Genomic DNA, 20572 nt, shown 5'->3' on the forward strand with positions numbered 1-20572 from the left:
GTTGGAGTCAAGCCGATGTCCTTTGAGCTCCCTTTTCATTTGCAGAAACAAGAAAATGTCTGGTGGAGCCAGGTCTGGACAGTTTAGTGGGTGGGACAACGTTGCCACGCCGAATTTCACCAGAAGCTGCCGCACAACATTCATACCGTGGCACGGCGCACTGTCATGGTGAATTTTTAAATTCTTCACAATAACTGGTTGCATGCGTGTTAGGTGATTTCGCAAGTGTGTCAGTAGTTGTACGTAAAATGCAGCAATTACGGTCGTTCCAGTAGCCACGAACCCCTCGTGAACAACGCCATATCGGTCAAAACCACGCCAGCATGGTTTTGGTATTTTGATTTTGACATACGAGCTTTTATCGGGCGAGGGGATCCCTACGTGTGTCATTCTGACTTGTTTTTGTACGTGTTTTTGTTTTGTTTCTGGGTCGCACTGGAACACCCTCGTATTATAGCCGGAAATAACGTTGTAGAGAAAACTTCATCTTTCTAGACGCAGTCCAAAATGTCCACCTGCTACAGTTTTTGTTCCTCGCTCAAGACTTTCGGCACCAGCTTCGCGCACACTCATCACAATACTATATTACTAAGGTCTGGACAGTTCCGACTGAAAGGCCGGTCTCCTCACTAATAAGGGCGATGGTTACACGCCTGTCAGAGTCCAAAACTGTTTTCATTATAGCCATCTAAGGTTCGCCACCAAAAACTATTGTGCGCCTTAATTCATCATCCCCATAAGTCTGTGTAATGAGTTCGTGGGTTTCGGGCGCGGATTTCCCGATTTCAAATAAAACTTCACAGCCTTGCGTTGCTCGATGGTTTGCTTTATGTTGGCATGATGACACAATATAAAATTACATGTCACAAAAATTAACGTCCTGTCTCAACGTATGCCCACAGGCTACTAAATTAGGTACTAAAAGTGCGCCTGGGTGTTGGGAAACTCCTCTACCGAGGCCTACTAGTCCGGACCCCCTCTCCTCCACCGCTACGTTGAGGATACAGCGACCCAGTCCCGATACTTATTGAACTGACCCTGTTTATTTGACTGGCACAACAGCATAACGCTCAGACGGTTAGTGCAAAAGTCTTCTATAATGTGTTGTGGTCACTGTTAGCCTATTAAGGTAATCGAGAATCTGCATACTGGTACAAATTTAAATGGTCTGAACAATAATACATGTTTAATGATTTTACATTCTAATATATTTTCCATTGTCACCCAATCCATGTTGGAATAGAATGTAATAAAGAAGTAAATAGATTAGCAGAAGAGGTTATCTATGATAAAACCAATGTTTTAATTTCTCAGTCCAAAAAAAGACTTCAGGTCTGTTTGTAAACAAAAATATATTGTAACACGTTTGCTGTTACTGTGCGACCATCCCTTAAAACACGTTGGTTTGAAAATATACAAGAGAAAGTTATCTCTGCATAGTTCGGTTTTATTAATATTAACAGATAAAATACAGTTAGTATTTATTATACTGTATAAGAATAGGTAATGAATCTACCAATAACACAACACATGCTTTGTAATGTTTTATTCCAGTCCATCATGAGTATTGATTATAAACTAGGTGTAAATAAAACTATAGTATTTTTTAGTTATTCTAGATCATCGTTATATTGTTGTTTCGAAACAATTTTTTACACTAAAAAGTGCAATCGAGATTTAGTGAGTGCGCTTAAATTGCGTGACTATAAAATACTTTAAATTATTAACTGTTGTTTACTTTTTGAATAATATATAAAACTATCTATCATTACTTATATGTTGTTAATATCTGTATGTGTTTCAAAATATATGTCATATATAACTTCTTATTGTTATGCCTGTGTTGTGAATAGTATGTCGAAAATAAATGTGTTGCCATTTTTAAATTTGTTGTTGCTGTGTGTTCATATTTTAAGTAGTTTGTATGTGTGATATAGTAGTTGATTTCTAAATTGTAATGGTTTATGAAAATAAAGAATATAGAGGTGCAAAAGTATATTACAGTTTAAAAAAAAAATATGGTTACTGAAAACTGATTATATGCAGAGCTACAAACTCATTTCGGGTCATTAGGGACATAAAGTATAAAAATTTGTGACGCCCTCACGGGGCTTTGGAAAAAATAAATTGTTCATCACGATTTTCTACCGGTACTTGGTATCCATCCTTGATCCTTCCTTTATAATTACTACACTGATGGAATAAGTACATTATTGTTGATATATTTGATAATCTATCAATAAAGTATCTCAATCTATCTCGGTTATAGTTAACTTAACAATCTATTTTTGAACCCATGATTCAGACGGGGATAGCGATAACTCCCCAACTCAGACCGTTTTATAAATATAAATATTTTATGCTTTCCAGAATTTTAATTAAAGCCTTTTATATCAAGAAATTAAAAGAGGAGGAACCACATACTGTTTTAAGTTTCAAGACGCTCCCTTAAAAGTACAATGCAGAAAAACTAAACTATGAATTTGGATTTCTTGTTCAGTGATAAGAGATTTTGTTTTAATAGCAGAATAGAACGATTCTTTTTTATTTAACTGAAATTTAAAGTAGTATAACAGAGAACAACAATGCCGCATAGTGTACAACTAAAGTTTTCCTATGTATATAACAAAAGGATGAGACAGTATAATTTTGTTCGCTGCTGACAGCTGTTGTTACTTATGTGATTTGAGTACTGACTAGCTGTCGGTGTTTTTGTTATTGTGTCTGTGACTGTGTCAATAGTTTTGAGTTATTGGTCTGACATTCCATTACAGATTAACTCTATAATATTTGTTTATGACTGTAATATTGAGAAAATCCATTGTTTTTTGTTATTTTTAATTGTAATGGTTCATCTTACTGGAGAAGAAATGGTAAGTTCATTGTTATAGGTCTGAGACATGCCTGATGTTTATGATAGTTAAATCAAAGAACTAGCTTATTTGGTAAATATTACAATCTTATTTGCCTATTTTTAAATTTGTATGGCTTATGGATTTTCTGGAAGAAAATAAATTGTGTAGTAGCTATTAAAATTTTCAAATTGTTTTGAATTACCATTATGCTGAAACCTAACCTCCAGTTTTAGCCAGACTCCAACACTGATAATTATCATGGATAATTACAAATTAATTACTTGAACCTTATCAAAGAAACTCCTTATTAAGGGAAGAGAATCCCTATTTGAGTTTCCTCGTTTGACCCCTAGAAGCATCGGTCCACCCATAACAACACAAACAACTCAATCTATATTTGTGTTCATTTTTCAGATATTACCTGACACTGGCTTCCAAAGTTGTTTAGTAACTGGCATTGGGTAGCACAGTAGATTTAGCTTATGTAAGCTGTATGTGGTTGAATGTTTTATATTGATATAGCTCAAGCTGTAGTATGTACACAACTAATGCTATCAATTTGGTTCCCAAGCTACAGTGTTTAGTCATAGCTGGTGAAGCGTAGCTCGATAGTGTGTACTTCAGGGGTGAATTGTTTTGGTAGGCTTTACTAGTTACAGGTTCCTGTCATTAATCTATTTGGCTGCATTATAAGTGACCACAATGACAATCAAATCATTGGACCAAATTATCAATTAGAAATATCTAAACTATTGAATACGAAAACATTCTAATTATGGTTAATTATAATTAATTTTTTGATGTATTAAAAAAGCTTTTGTGATATATTAAATTTTGATTATTTAAATTACATTCAAACAAAAGTAAATTCACTTACATTGTGGTATTTGAGTAAGAGCTGCAAACACAATAGCGATGAACATGCGTTTTCTGTGTCACATTCTGTCAGATTGTACATTTATCATTCAAAATAGTTAACTAAATTTTACACTACTTTTGTTACATTTAATAAATACACATAGATAGTTTATAATCCATTATTAAATTGTTACTTCTTTAAATATAAAAACAGCTACACCAGGGTTTAAGATGAAATGAAAATTCTCGTAGCAAAAGTGCTACAAGCTCCTCAGACTTTTTAGCAAAAATGTTTTTCTTGTAACACTAATTAATAGTATTGGTATCCTGCAAAGATTACAATAATACTTATCGAAAAACAGTCTGCAGTTCTATAATACTTTAGCCTCCAGAACCATTATTTGCTTTGATAAATATACTGGTGTTAAAATATTTAAAACCTCAGTAATTAAATGATTTTTTTCAGAGGTTTTATTAAAAGCAATATAGTTTGAAAATAACGTTTTTAACTCATTGTCAAAAAATATGAAAAACAAAATCTTTTCCTAGTTTTAAACACAAAATAAATTAAGTGATATGGTTTTTTTTTTACAAAACAAGGCCTTTTATCTTTAAAAAACTTATTAGGCCCTACCAACATCATTCAAACTATAGCATTCTTTGGTTTGTAAACACCAATGTTTAATCCTCATTGAAATGGACCTTTCTATTAGTGCCTTCAACACACATCATTAACAATTTGCTTAGATTGGTTATGCTTTACTTTTTATGAATGTCTGACATTTCAAAATAAAATCTGACTATAACATAACCTCAAATCTCCAGTGCTAGTTACAGACGCCAAGACAAGACATTTAGAAGTATCAGCCACGGCACTGTAGTATCAGTGTAAATAGTACACAGGCTAGTCGTCTAGTCAGACGTCCCTATATTAATAAAAATGTTAATTTTTATAACATTAACTTATTATGTTTTTATTGTATGTTTTCGATTTTATAGCAACAAGGATGGGTGTTAGTTGGATACTACTCTCGCATCAAAAATTACAGATAACCTTGTTTGAACGTTGACCGCAAACTAACTAGTTTATCAAAAATCACGAGTTAAATCTAAATGTAGCTTGTTTATTTCTGCATCTAGAAATAAATCAAATAAATTGTTTGCAAACATTAAATTTAGGTTTTATGTTGGTAAGAACGAAAAATGGTACCTGTTTTGGCACTAATTTACAGTTAATGCACTACAATTTTGAACATTCATAAGCAGGAAAACTTGTAATCCTATTAAGACCAAAGTCTTAAACAAGATATGTACAACAGTACTAACTTAGAGATTGTAATTTAGAATTTTAGAATTATATGGATAAAAGTTGTTGTCAAACCAGTTCTTTGTAAATCATTTTAACTTTATTCTCAGTCAGGTTCTGTTAAAAAAATTAACTTAGTCATGTAATTGAGCTTAGATAGTCATTATTTTTGTATTAAAGGCCATTTATTTTCATAAACACAAATTTAAAAATATAGTTTTTAACACTACTTTAACTTAACTAAACAGATTTTGTTCATTTGCCACGGCTGGCACCTGCTTGGAACGTGTGAACCGTCAGACCGTTGTTGCAACGATCATGCGCGGCCCACTTGTGCCCTTAAGTGCGAGAGGAAGCTGTAGTAAATTATATATTATTCTAATATATTGGATCATTTACCATCATCTTTTTCATACGAGCTTTGGGCCTCCAATGGCAGGTTTAACAATGAATGCTTTAACTTTCAAAATTACAGTTTAGTAATAAAGCGCCAAAAACCGGTACCTTCTTTCTTTGTTACAGACACTAAACTTGGTTATTGTTTGTAAGTAATTTGCTTTATACGTCTGGATGCAGACATAAACAAGCCTAAGTTTAATGTAACTCCCATAATTTTATCTCTATTAGCTAGTTAGTGGTTAACGTTCAGACTCGGGTATCTATTCTTTTTAATCCGAGAGTAGGCAGGCATTTTCCATCTAGACAGTTTGTTGACCGGCTTTCTTGCTTTCATCGCAATTTTACAAGATCTTTTGCAAAATGCAACAAATTTTATCGCAACTTAAACCCTGAGTTACAATATACCATAGTTTAAAATATCAATAATGTAACTTTGTTCAACACTTTGTCACCTGATCTAAGCCTAGATAGCTCCAACAATATGGATTTGTATAAATTTTATTTTTTACAGTTTATTGTAATAGTATGTTAAAAAACAAAAGAAATAAGATACATACAGTATATTCAATAAATCAAATATGATTTGATGCACCAGCAGCTTTAATATATACATTATACTTGAGATTTTGGATAAAAAACAAGAACAAAATATGTTTTTAATTATTAAATTATAAAGTAAAAATATAATGGTGTAACAAAAATCATTGTTTATACCTTGTTCAACTCTACATAAAAAATCATGCATTATTTTTTCAAAATAATGTTAGTTAAAAAAAATACAACACAGTACTTTAACCGAAAATTTAAATACAACCAGATAGAGAAATTAGCACTTCTTATTGAGTCCCAAAAGGGTTAAAGATAAAAAAATACTTAAATTTAAAAATCTAGGTAGTATTGATAGGTGTAATGAAAGCCTTACTTTGCTATTTGAATGTTTTTAGGTTTTATAAGTGAAATGTCCTAAATTTGAGCTATTAAATAAAATTTAATATGCTGAAAAGTGACAACTGTAACATATTTTTATAAAGAATACTTCTTTGGTAACCTTGGTTAAAGTTTGGATTTGCTAAACATTTTAACAAAGTAACAGTAACAAATTATGAAACCATACAACTTTGACCTTTTGGACAACCCTGTATACAAGGAGTGAAATAAATTAAAACTTTTTTCCAAAATAAAGCAAACAGAGACCTTTAAAATGAAGTATGGCTTTAGCTACCTTTACATTTGAAAATCTCCCAAAAGTACCACTTTATCTTTGGGTGTTTAAAATTATTTTTCCAAATTCTTTAGAGTCGAAATATAATGGTTTTCGTTAAAATGAAGAAGGTAAGTTTCTCGTTCAGCCGTTTTAAATCGCAGAAGGATGGTCTGCCTCACCCTGTGCATAGTCCTCTAAGTAATTTTCACTATTTGTGTCTGTATCATCATCATCATCATCATACAAATGAACTAAATAGTCTATTTTGTATTGAATATTTTCATGATACAATAAACACTTGAAATAAAACTAAAACATAGTACAAGGTGGGTGACATGCAACAATAACATACAATAGCTGGCTGCAGTATGCAACTGTAGAGAACTCACCAAGGTGCAAATACTTATTATAGAGGACCAAGGAAGTGCTGATATCAAGTAGAAAACACTAAAACTATTTGTGCAATGTGCAGTTGTCATGGAAATGCTTCTTGTGTAATAGTGTGTCAGTAGCACGTTTTACGCAATCACTACAATCATAATATTATGTCAAAAACATATGGTATTAGATGTTCATGGAAGGTACTTAAAAGTAAAATCATGTTGAAACCATCTTCACGACTGTCTATATGTCAAGTGAAAATCTCTAAAGAAGGCACATGTGCACTATTATGAAAGTAACTTCCAAGGTATATCAGAACTTTTAAATTAGTATGTTTTTTGTGTTAGTTTTATTTTAGTTTCTTTTTACCTTGCATTTTAACCATATATCTGCCCATAGTAACTTCTGTACTGTTAAGCGCATGTTGGCTGATTTGCAAGGGTTTTTCTGAACTTTTATAAAATACACATGCTTCATGCTTCATGCTTCATACACAACTCTAACTCTGGGTACACTACTGATGCTTTGTTAACTTACCCCTATATAATTAGTTAAGGCCTATCTATATAGATGTGTATAACATAATCAGTAATAGACTATGTATTTATTTTCCAGAGCTTTGACAAACCCATTTTCCCCCCGGGTACAGCGACTCTGCTGGATGAACTGGACAGTAAGTAACACACAAAAATATACTATTTATCATAAATTTTTTGACATGATAAATGTATATTCCAAGTTGTTATTAAAGGTGGAATATAAAGTAGACGAAATTTCTGACTCAAAAAGTATCAGTGAGTGGTAAGAAATGTTTGAGCATAATTTGTTTTTGAATATTGAGGGAGGGCAAATCAACATAAGTCACTTGCCAGAACTTATCTACTGGTAAGTATCATGTTTGAGTAAGAAGTGCGCATCGTATTATTGAACAACATTATAATTTAAGTAATATGTTTAACCTGAGAACTACCTGTTTTGGTGTAAAAGCGTGTATGTTCATGTAACCACATAATAATCACAACCCCATTATAATCATAATCTAGCAAAAAGATAAGAACAAAAAAGTTAGTTTTTATGGATTACGTTGCAACTGATGATACATTGTTAATTAATTCTGTAATGTTTACATTATGTTAATTGATTGCATGGTTTATACAAATTTAATTTATTGGCAGATTTACTGGAGAAGGGATATATTTTCAGTTATGACACATCCATTTGACAATACTTTCCTGACTCCAGGCTCACCGTGGTGAGGATTAGGCTTGCCAGAAAGCAGTCAACAGCAAATATTAACAGTCACTGCAGGTTCATGCCCAAATGTAAGAACAATAAATTCAGAAAAGGTCACTGTAATGTCAATCCAAAGATATCGCAGTGATGCAGCTGTCACCTGTGCACATTGCATTTCAGGAGATATACGCTGAAAAATACATAAGTGTCGGTGTGGCTGTGATGTTCATGAAAGAGTTTGGGAAACAGAATAAGTAAGATTTTCTTCAGAATAAAAATTTGTGTACCAACATAGCACAAGTGGAGCATCAGTGTATGGTTTGCTCACAAAATCATTTGAATAAATAATAAATCATTTGAAGTTGGACAGTTTCCCTCTGCTCTAACAATAAGCAAAGTTTATCCCAAACACAAAAAGGGCCCAACTACAGATCTCCAGAACTACCGACCAATCTCCCTTGTCTCCACTTTCTCCAAAATTACAGAAAAAATTGCTCTAGCCAGACTAATGCAACACATAATCCAAAACAACTTACTGACTGATAAACAGCATGTTCCTAAAAAAGAAATTTACAACCACAGCTCTGATTGACTTAACTGAATTCATCATTGACCAAATAGACAATGAGCAGTACGTGTCAGATGTATTTTTGGACTACAGTAAAGCATTTGACTGCTTGGGGCACGAATTACTGTGCAACAAATTGGAAGACCTAGGAGTGAGAGGTTTGGCCAATAAATGGTTTAAAAGCTACCTAGAGGATCGGTCACAAATCGTGGAATTACAACACTCATGGAAAGGTCAAGTCTCCATCTATCAATCCAAACCACAACAGATGACAAGAGGAGTGCTCCAAGGCTCAGTCCTGGGACCAATACTCTTTCTATTAGTAACAAATGACTGCCCCATAGTAATGCAGAGCCAAAACACAAATACAGTTATGTATGCTAACAACACCACACTACTAATTAGCAACAACACAGCTATTGAACAATCCAACCACATAAAAACAGCCATGAATACAGCAATACTACTGCAATATAAACGACCTAGCAATAAATCCCACCAAGACAACCCAAATACACTTCACCATAAAAAAGACCAAGTCCCCAACGAAGTAGGCATAACAGAATCAAAACAAACAAAATTCCTTGGTGTATTGCTCGATAGCAAGTTCACTTGGACGGACCACATCGACCACTTGTGTAGAAAAATCAGTACAAGCATATATGTCGTCTGAAGAATAAAATGGATTGCAGGACTAGCAGCAGCCAAAACAGCTTGATTTGCATTAGTAGAATCTTATATCCGCTATAGTCTACTAATCTGGGGAGGAACCTCAACACACAATATCAACCGGATTCTCCTTCTACAGAAGAAGGCTGTCAGAGCATTGGCGAACCTTGAACCACGTCAAACCTGTCGTCAGGCATTCCAAGACCTAGAGATTATGACAGTTGTATCTCTTTACATACAAGAAAGTATCCTCTATGTGGACAAACTTACACCACCAAAAAACAGAGACTTCCACTCCTACCACACTCGTCATGGCTCAAGATATAACTTGACAGTCCATCACACCCCCTATCAGAGAAAAAACCATCTTACGCCGGCTGCAGATTTCAAAACCATCTACCTGCATTCATGAAGGACTTCACTGGAGATCGGCTAAGACGAGAATTGAAGACATGGCTAGTGAGAAGACCATTCTACAGCATAAGCGAATTCTTAAAAAACAACGGAGAACCCCTACAATCTGACTAAAGCTGAAATGATTTCTGTGTATTGACAATATTGTAATTCTTGATGAATTTACAATAAAAATATTTTGACTTTACTCCTTGTTAAGAATCAGCAGTTCATCAACATTAATAAATTTATTGGTGTATTTTAAGAGAGGAATGGCACTCAGTAACACTTTTATTACTCAATTATTATTTATCAAAGTAAAATAAACTTTGTATCAAAATAATCATTTAAAAAAAGCTCACACTATTCATACACAAAATCTCCTGATCCCAGTTATTACAGTTTGAAGCTTTTGTATGGCAGCCATTTTGAAACCTGATAAATCAAACATTTTTCGGAACCTCTCAAAACAGATTCTAACTGGTCTAAACATTTTGCTGTTTTAACTCATATCTTCATCCAATTTAAACACTGTCACACTGAATAAACTGGTTCATTTCAGCAGTGATGGTGCATTCACAACCGAAACTAATATCTATTTCCTGGTAATTTTCTCAAGTTTGTTCTAATCTAATCGTTCAACATCTAACCCAACCTATAACATAATTTCATCTAATGAGAAATTTTAAACTTTTTAAAGATGTCCTGGTTTATTTGTGTCAAATATTGACTGGTTACATTGATATTATGAGTAATCATGTAGGTGATGAGAAAAACACAGAATAAACAAATTAGGAAACAGAGTATATTGTGAAGATTGTTACTTTTTATTATTGTTACTTTACTTTTTTCCAATAACTTACCAATACGTGTGAAGTTTTTTTATTGGCTCTGTACAAAGCTGAAAGATTTTAGCAATCTACAATGTTATTTTCATAAGCTAAATAGTAAAAGCCTTTTTACAGTCTTATGTTGACTAAAATTACTGATTAAAACTGAGATAGGCGTAGCATGAATCTCAAGTATGGTAGTGTAAAGTTTCTAATAACTCTCTTTCTTGTCTGTAAAGCACAAATATTGTACTGACTTTAAACATTGCAAAGACTTTGAGCCTTGTAGTTTGGAACATGCTGTAGCTCAGAACCGGATAACAGTGTAATAATATGCTATTTACTGCTTTACATAATAAACACCCTTATAAACTTATACAAAATTTTGCATATTCTTAAAACATAGAGATTACCTTCAGCCACTTAAAGATCAATACTATTATGATTTGTCCATCCTTAAAAATAATCCATTTTGACTGAGTTAACTTTTATGGTTGAAATTGGGTTTGAAACTTCACATCTACTACCTCCATATTAAAATGATAAACATTGGTTCATTGAGAGTCATTCTCCAGGCTAGGATCTTGTCTGATGTGTGGAAAATGTGAAGCCTTCCACACTGACCTAAGGTCTGGCCAACGTTTATCTAGTTTATGTATACACTATATTATATGCATCTCTGAATGTGAAATAAAGATCAGTAAAAGATACTAATCTTTCTTCAATAATATACTGCATTTGTAAAATATAGAGTTTTATTTTGCTTTCAGAAAAATTAATGGTTCTACTTAGAGATGGAAGAACCTTAATAGGATATCTACGTAGTGTGGATCAGTTTGCCAACTTAGTCCTCCATCGAACCATAGAGAGGATACATGTAGGGAACGAGTATGGCGATATCCCACGTGGAGTTTTCATTGTTAGAGGAGAAAATGTTGTTCTCTTGGGAGAAATTGTGAGTTAAATATGCTTTATCTTCATTTCTTGAGTGATAAGTTACCTTTCTTGTTTCATGAGATATTTACCAAACCTATAATTTAATAGTGTTATTAAAAAATATGAAAGATCTTAACAATATATATCATATTGTAATGCATGAGTTAGTTTTGCATTAGACCTAGACAGTCTGCACACGTGTTTATGCTGTTTCTCTTAGACACAGTTATTTGAAAATTGTGTAAAAGCAAATCAGGTAGTATATTTTCTTTTGTTATCAGAGGCAGCCTAAGGTAAAAGTTAGTTCAGATTGAAGGAGGCTCTTTGTGTAGAGTAAGAGCTATGCTGTTGATTAAGCTATAGTAGTGTTCAGATCAATAGAAGCTTCATTTATCAGTGCAATATTTAATATATATAAATCTCATGCCATGTGTTTGAGGTCGTACTTCTCCAAAATGCCTTGACCAATTTTTATGAAATTTTGTGTGTATTTGGTAGGTATGAAAATAAATGATAAAGTCTATTTCATACCACTTGGTGATTAGGGTGTCCCAATCCAGAAATATTGTTCTGTATTTGATGTTAACAATATAAAGTCTGGTTTTCTTTAAGTTATAGTAAGTTTTTGCTGTTTATAATATTGAAACACAAGAGGTAGCCTTTTGAATGTTGAAAGGTTACACCTGGGTGATAAGTATCTCATAGGACTACTGATTGCTACAGGCAACTCATGAAATGGAAGTTGGAAACCAGCATCAATAACATTCAGATAGTTTCTTATTAGCCATTTTCTTTTTCTTTCTATTTTTAGGCTATATCATTTTGTTTAGAATCAAATTATTATTTGAAACTGTAACAATAAAATTTTTTAGAACTTGTTGTCTAATGAGAATATTTGTTTTACAGGACAATGAGAAAGAAGTCTCTCTACCTCTGGTGGAAGTGACAGTAGACGAGATATTGGATGCCCAACGCCGTGAACAAGAGGCCAAACAGGAACATGACAAATTGTTAGCTAAAGCATTGAAAGAACGTGGTCTCAGGTTAATACCTGACCTGAGTCATGATGATATGTTTTGATAATGGCTTTCCAACTAGGAGAAACATCAGGCAACATTGAATTGATTGGCTTACTGTACATCATTAATGCTGTCCAGTTATATGACATAGCTGTGTCATTAAACCTATACTCTGTTCTGAGTGTATTAAGGAAATCTAACGATACTAATTAGATTTAATTTATGTTGTACTTTATTCGGGTATATACTTCATAACAGTGTTGCACATAAATTGGTTTCCATCCTAAACTCACAGATTTAGATGTCATTAGATTCTTTAATACTAAATGTGGGAACTTAAGATTCTAAGGGTTAATGCAAAATAATGAAACAAGATAGAGACAAATCATTCTTCTGAAGTCAGGAGATTTTAATAATGTGCAATGTGTTAGAATTCAAACATTAGAATTGAAATACATTTTCTTTATAAATAATATTCTGAATGATCGTTCTTGTTCACTCTTAAATTTATTTAAATCAAGTTTACATACACTACAAGTTTTATCAAATTTTATATGCTTAACTCGATTGATTGTTGTGTATGATACTTGAAAGACGGTTTTCACTATAATTTTGTTATGTATATACATATACCCTCTCCTTCTCAGCAAATATTCGTATTGCCATACCCAATCAACCACATTATAAAGTAATGTAATATAGCCACAAGGTGTGATTCAATTATTTTATCATTAAAGTAAATATAATTCTGATGTTTAGTTTTATTCTTTACACCTATAAAAACAGGATTTTCCTTTTATTTTTATTATTTACTGCATGTTAAGGTTTTAAAGAAATAATTTTATTTTGTTAAACATGTCAGAGCACAATGATACTAGGTGGGGTCACCCAATATTTTATATAGGTGAAAAATAATTTTTAGCTTAATGTATCATCTTTGCATATTGTGTGACAAATCATGTATTACATTTTAAAGTAAAAATGACAGAATTAATTTGCTGTACTAAGAGAAAACTCCATCTGCTGTTTTTATTTATTAACACTTTGGCTGTCAGCCTAATTCTGTTTCACACAATCTCTACCAGAATGTATGTGTCCAACACAAATAATTTGTGTTAAAAAAGCCAAACTGTATTTTTAATAATTTGCAAATGGTCAGGGAATAATGTATGATACTTCAACAAACTTATACATGGCCTTACATGTATTAACATATTCTTTGGCGAAGGCTGTAACCTAATATAATATTGTATAGTAAAACCTGTCATATCCAGCATAATGTGGCATTGGATATTGTTAAAGGGAATGTGGAATTGAATCATAAAGAATATAATTAATTTAATCCAAGTGCTCTACCGATGTGGTTTACTATATGCAGACACTATGAAATCGTTTAATACTGCACTGTGAAATGCATCCCATCCACAATTTTATAAACTTATAATACAGCAAACAATTACTCCAGTTGAAACATTAAAATTAAACTAATGCACTGGATAATTTTACTTTTTGGAGTTACATATGTAAAATAAAACACAATTCAATAGATAATAAATATAGGTTTATTTTAGGGAAAAGGAAACCTAAAATAATTACTAATTAATTTAGTAGTGTTTAATGATGCGCCAAATAGTGGTTTCACCGAATAACCGAATGCTATTTGTTTCAACCTATTCTGAACCGGAAATTCGGCCGAATTATGTTGGTTTACCATTTTATTGTATTGCTGTGTAAACAGGTTTTAACATGTCGCTGCTTACTAAATGACGAGTGAGCAGTACCGCACAGCCCGCCACCCGCACTGTCAATTTGCTTCAAAACATCGCACGATTACGTTACCAACTTACAAATAAAAAAAGGTGCATATTATTGCAAAAATATTGATAATACTAACTTTATTGTGTTTGCAATATGAGTGGGCGTAAAAGATCACATGCTTGGGTTTTTTTGACGAAATGGGAGATGATAATACAAAAGTTAAGTGCATTTTGTGCAGTTGTGTTATTTCTCGTGGTGGAACAGGGTGCAGTGCTTCCGGCGATTGGTATGACAAATCATTTGAAGCTGAAACATAAAGAACAACTGCCAGTAACCATGTCTACTTCTGTAAGTGCTTCTGAACATAGCTCAGACACTTTACCTACAACTTACAGTGTAAAGTCCAATAAAGGCCGGTCTCATTCAGAAAGTACTCTAGAGGAGGCTTTTATTACAAATTGGGTCATAAAAGATTCTCAAGCAAAGGAAATCCATAACGCCATCGCTGAAATGATCGCAACTGACAATCAGCCTATTTCAATTCTGGAAAACAAAGGCTTTAACAGATTACTGCATTTATTGAAGCCTAAATATAAGTTGCCTGGAAGAAAGTATATAAGTGAAGTGCTGATTCCGGCAATTTATGAGAGAGTACAAAATTGATCCAGGCTGTTTCGATTACATCTGATATGAGGACTTGCTTAAACAACATGCTTAGCTTCTCTGCACACTGGCTTAATGAGGACTTCGTTCTACAACATAGAGTTCTGCAAATAAAACTTTTACTGGGTCTCACTTAGTTGATTATATACGTTCTGTATTGGAAGAGTTAGCTTCAACTTGGGACATTGCTTCGCTAATCCACATGATTATGAGAGATGGTGGTCCCAGTATGGTTAAAGCTATCAATGATAGTTCATTTGTTGGTAAGGGCTGTTTTATACATGCATTGCAATTGGCAATTAAAGCTTCATTACAGGTTGAAAACGTAAGTGATGCTTTGACCTCTGCTAGAAGAATAGTGACACACTTCAACCACTCCAGCACGGCGCAAGAAAAACTGAAAAATATTCAGAAAGAACTAAATCTAGCTGAGCATCAGCTTATACAGGACGTCACAACGAGGTGGAACAGCACCTATTATATGTTGGAAAGAATCATTGAACAAAAACTTGCAATTTCGCTTTACATTTACAATTCTGACTCAGTTAACATTCGAAATTTTACCGAAAGACAGTGGCTGATTCTCAAAGAATTTTTAATTCTATTAAAACCGTTTGAAGAAGTCACCAAAATTACCAGTTCTAGACGTTTGTCAATTTCAGAAGTGATTCCCCATAGTAACACTCTGAACAAATATTTTACAAAGCCTGAAATTTTAGAAATATGTCCAAATACACCAGAAATGGTACAGAAGCTGCAAGAAGTTCAAAGTCATTTTCAAAATTTGGAAGAAGACAAATACTACTGCCTGTCTACATTATTGGACCCTCAGTTTAGAATGAGATTTTTTGCTCCCCAAAATTGTGAACTGGTAAGAAGAAGGCTTTTTCTAGAAGCCATTCATAGAAGCGACTCTGATTCTCAAAACTCAAGTGAAGATCAATCTGTAACAAACCTTAAAAAAGAGACCTCTACAAGATGTTACACATTTTTTAGAAGAACCTCATGTGACATTTTGGAACTGTTATGAACTTGCATCAAGAATCAAGAATTTTATTGCCATTGACAATTTACATTGAATAGGCAAAGTCAACCTAGTTTGTAGTTATATAAATATTGCAAGAATAATAACGAGAAAGTACAGAATGAGAATCATTATAAATATAACTATTACGAAACAGTTAACCTAGACATCCCTTTAATAGTTTATAGATATATATAAAAAGAGAGAGAAAAAAAAAAAAATTATTATAATAGTAACAATAAAATATAAAATTCAATCTTAGGCACAGTAAATTAAGTTATTTAGTTAAAATTGAACATCTATGTTACAATTTAAAAATTCATTTATACTATAAAATGGGTTTTGAAGAAGCCAATTGTATATTTTATGTTTAAAAGGTCTAAAACTAACAGACTTTGCACCATCAGGCAGCCTATTGAAAAAATTAATACAATTTAGCTTGAAAGAGGTGCCAGTTTTAGCCAGTCTATGAGGAAGTATATTGAGTTTATTCCCCCCTCTAGTGTTATAATGATGAATATTATTCCTAATTGGAAAATTCTGTAGGTTTGATTTAGTGTATAATAGTACTTGAAAAATATACAAATTGACAACTGTGGGAATCTTAAGCATCGACTAATCTGGTCATTTCGGAAGATCCTAAAAGCCCAATCGCTGTGGAATTGGACTGCTATGTAGCTGAAAGTCTTTTACCTAGAACCCAGAGCCCTTTTGATTGGTGGACAAAGCATAAGTCTAAATATGCACATTTAGCTAACTTAGCCCTAGTATTTCTAAGTGCTCCTGGTAATAGTGTGTATTGCGAACGATTATTATCAGAAGCAGGGAACCTATACGAAGAAAAACCCAACAGACTCTTGCCGGAGAGTGCCGAAAGCTTGGTGTTTCTGCACCATAATTTACCATTAATTAATTATAAATATTAGAATATGTATGGTTCCTTTTTGCTTGTCTTTTATTTTATTTCAGATCTCTATTACATTTTTAGTTTTTTTTTCTTTATATATATCTGTTATAGTGTATTATTATCAATTTGCTACTTAATGTGTTCATTGAAAAATTTAAAATTTTGGTTTGAGGTTTAAAAAGAAATGTGGGTTTGATAGAGATTTACAAAATTTTGATTTGAATTTAAGTTTAAGTATAAAAGTTGATAAGTATAAAAATAGATGCTGATTTAAGGTTAAGATATAAAATACAAGTTGACTGTAAATAATTACAGGTTAAGAAATAAATATTTTGATTTGAAGTTTAAAAAAAATATTGATTTGAAATTTAATGGTTTTATTTTATTAGCTTTATTCAACACATTATTCATAAGATTTCTTTGGCTTATAAAATGACATAAGAAGTTTTGTCTTTTAGTTAGATACCGTGTTGTGTAGCCAAAAAAATAGAAACATTCGAACCGAATATATTCGGCACAAAAACCGAATAATTCGGCCAAATACAAATAGTGGAAAAGGTGCTGAATACCGAATACTATACGAATATTCTGCGCATCTCTAGTAGCGTTCAATATTTAAAATTCAAATCTCAACTTCAAAATGTATAAAGTAACTATCCCATAACTACAACACATTGTGATGCATATTTATAAGATAACACAACAGCACTGATAGTGTTGTCTCTCAATCCTGTACCATCCCTGCCCCGCCAACTGACATGTGGGAGAGTGTGATCACACGTGAGAAATTCCTTGTTTACAGAGCAAAGCTTACAGTTTCCACACTTTATCATTTTTCATCAGGCCGGATATCGCATGGTTGTATTTGACAGGTTTTACTTCATTAGACTATGTAATGGCTGGTTATCAGTGTTAAGTTGTATTATTTTGGTTTACTCGAGTACTTTGTTGAAAATATATATATATTAAATTAGATTCAATAATTACTCCCTACAAGGTTGTTGGAATATTAAATCATAGTATGTTGTGATTTTCCATAAATTAAATTAGCAAATTCTTCTTACATAATATTTTGTGTTTACGTATTACTGAAAGTCATAGTTAAATGTAATAAAATTTATATATGTACATGACTAACAGTACAGCTTTACATGTAGTAATTATGTTTATGATTATATTACCTATGTTAGAGATAAGGCTTTTTTTCCCTACTCACATTTTGTATCAAATAGCTTTAAAACAGTTAAGAGATTATACTTAATCTTTTCCTAAAATGCTTAAAGCAGTTTAAGTTTAGTTATGTTACAATAGATTATAATATAAAAAGTGAGCAAGATAGTGATTGAGTAAGAATTTCAATGTAGTACAAATTATAAAAGTATATTGTTTTAAATTATAAAATGCTGCAGACTTGGGTTGGCATATGCTATATTAAAGTAATGTAAAGTCAAACTTTTGAATGTAATATTGCATGACTTTACTTAGATATCAAGAATGTATTTACATTTGTTGTTGCATGATTCAAATACAAATAAACATTGTTATTTTTCATAATGTGTATATGTCTCAAGTTAGAAGAAATTACAGAATTATATAGTGTTTGATTGGTTCTTCTCTTCTCAACCTTTTAAGTACCAACCTTTTTAAGTTAATTTTTGTTAGAACCATAATTATTAATCATTAGCTCATAAAAAGGAATATGCAAAAAATAGCTGTTTATAAAAAAGTTTGATAAAAAAGTCATAAACATTTTGAACCATACTTCCTGAGAAAAATACTAGCCAGCATAAATTTAAATATATAAATAAAAACATTTTAAAATGTTTATGTAAACAATTAAAGTATATATACACAGGGTGATCACAAACTTTGGAGCTGATAGTACTGATGATTTGAAACAAAAAATGTTGTATAAATATAGGTAGAGAAATGTCATTTAGCCATTAGCTGCCATTTTGTGTGTTGTGTAAAAGAATATCTCTAGAACTAGTAAAGCTACAGGTGCCAAACTTTCAAAAGAAATTTACAGCATATTAAAGGTAAAGGTATTTATGGTAAACAAAATGTATGGCTTAACTCTTTAACTAACAATCGATCCGATATTCACCAGTTTTGACAGTTCATATAGTCAACATTACCACCACTATTTATATACAAGTTTGAATAGAAAGAATTGCTGACTGTAATGGTGACAGGGTTTGGGAGCTATAATAATAGTGATACGTCATGGGTATAGTTTTTACAGTTCATATAGTCAACATTACCACCACTATTTATATACAAGTTTGAATAGAAAGAATTGATGACTGTAATGGTGAAAGGGTTTGGGAGCTATAATAATAGTGATACGTTATGGGTATAGTCTGTAGCTTGTTTTAGGCTCTCATTTCAATAATGTCCCAAAATTTTGCTGATAGGTTGTCTGACATGAGGTAATTTGTTGACCTGTCAGATTTAGACAACCTACACCTTGACAGTAACACCTATGTTTCTCTTTATGCTTTCTGGAACTCCAAACTAAGCCAATATTAAGTTCAAAATTAATACTTATTTATTGAAAAATTAATACAATCAGTGAGATTTTGCAATATCAAAATTTAAACAAGAAACTTGATTTATCAAAACATGTTGCTCTCAACATCACTATCCACTACGCCTATGTACCTACGAGCCTACATTAATACCAGGTAGTGATTATTTATTATTTTGAAGTGCACATAATAACTCTAAATTTTGGTATATTTAGTGTACAATTTATATTTTTTGTAAATAATCGAACCCATGGTAACAAATTTAGCCTTTCATGTACTATTAGTAGATTTTACAATATATTTAATTTTTCTTCAAAACAACCTGGATACCATTATACATTTTCTGAAACTATATCATATAAATAATTTTGTTATCTTATATTCTAATATTTGTTATATTATCACACTTTACAAGGTCCAGTTTCAACACTTTTCAAAAATTAAAAAGATTTTAGTTAAACATTTTTTGAACTATTTATGCATAATTTTTGTATACCATAATTATCTCTACAGTCCCCTGAAAAATAATCTGTTACACATGTAAATTTATAATATAAATTTATTTTTTACAAACTTCAAAGAATGGGTACAAACCTTCTAAAATGGCCTGCCAACAAGGGTCGGGGTGGGGTGGGAAATATCTGCCAATTCTACAGTTAATTACGTTTTCATGGTAAATGGAAACCCCGTGTTACAAAATTTGCACGATTAAAATATTTTTTCTGCATAAAAAACATTATTTCTGAGCTCTACGGGAAAGGGAGATAACCCTAAACCCCCTTCCCTCACTGCGCCAATGGTTTTATCTGCTTGTCTGCTCACTGTAGTCTTCAGTTTATGGTCGTGTTCACTGTGCAGTTGTGTATCTTGAATAGTAACTTTCATGAGTAACTTCTTTAGAAACAAAGTGGAATGCTTTGAAGAGACTGGATAAAGGTGAGTTTATTAAGAAGACATGTTAAACAGAGTATGGCAAATAACCATTAGTGATTGGAAGAGGAAGTGGAGAGAAATTGAAAAGTGGATTAACAAAAGAGC

General features: G+C 32.3%; 1 protein-coding gene across 1 annotated transcript; it reads left to right on the forward strand.

The window, feature by feature from the left end:
• Window positions 1–2689: 2689 nt before the first annotated feature.
• Window positions 2690–18602, forward strand: LOC124373980 (U6 snRNA-associated Sm-like protein LSm1). The gene is made up of 4 exons (XM_046832290.1): window positions 2690–2873; window positions 7619–7676; window positions 11467–11651; window positions 12539–18602. Exons 1-4 carry the CDS (start codon window positions 2847–2849, stop codon window positions 12710–12712), a joined length of 444 nt encoding a protein of 147 aa, XP_046688246.1. The 5' UTR covers window positions 2690–2846; the 3' UTR covers window positions 12713–18602.
• Window positions 18603–20572: the final 1970 nt, after the last annotated feature.

This window comes from Homalodisca vitripennis, chromosome 1, assembly GCF_021130785.1.
Source record: "Homalodisca vitripennis isolate AUS2020 chromosome 1, UT_GWSS_2.1, whole genome shotgun sequence".
In the NCBI taxonomy this organism is placed as follows: Eukaryota; Metazoa; Arthropoda; class Insecta; order Hemiptera; family Cicadellidae; genus Homalodisca; species Homalodisca vitripennis.

Coding starts and splice junctions, on each gene's coding strand:
- LOC124373980 (XM_046832290.1), top strand. CDS start 2,847: ATGGTTCATCTTACTGGAGAAGAAATG. Junction 2,874..7,618: donor ATCTTACTGGAGAAGAAATG/GTAAGTTCATTG, acceptor TTTATTTTCCAG/AGCTTTGACAAACCCATTTT. Junction 7,677..11,466: donor TCTGCTGGATGAACTGGACA/GTAAGTAACACA, acceptor TTTTGCTTTCAG/AAAAATTAATGGTTCTACTT.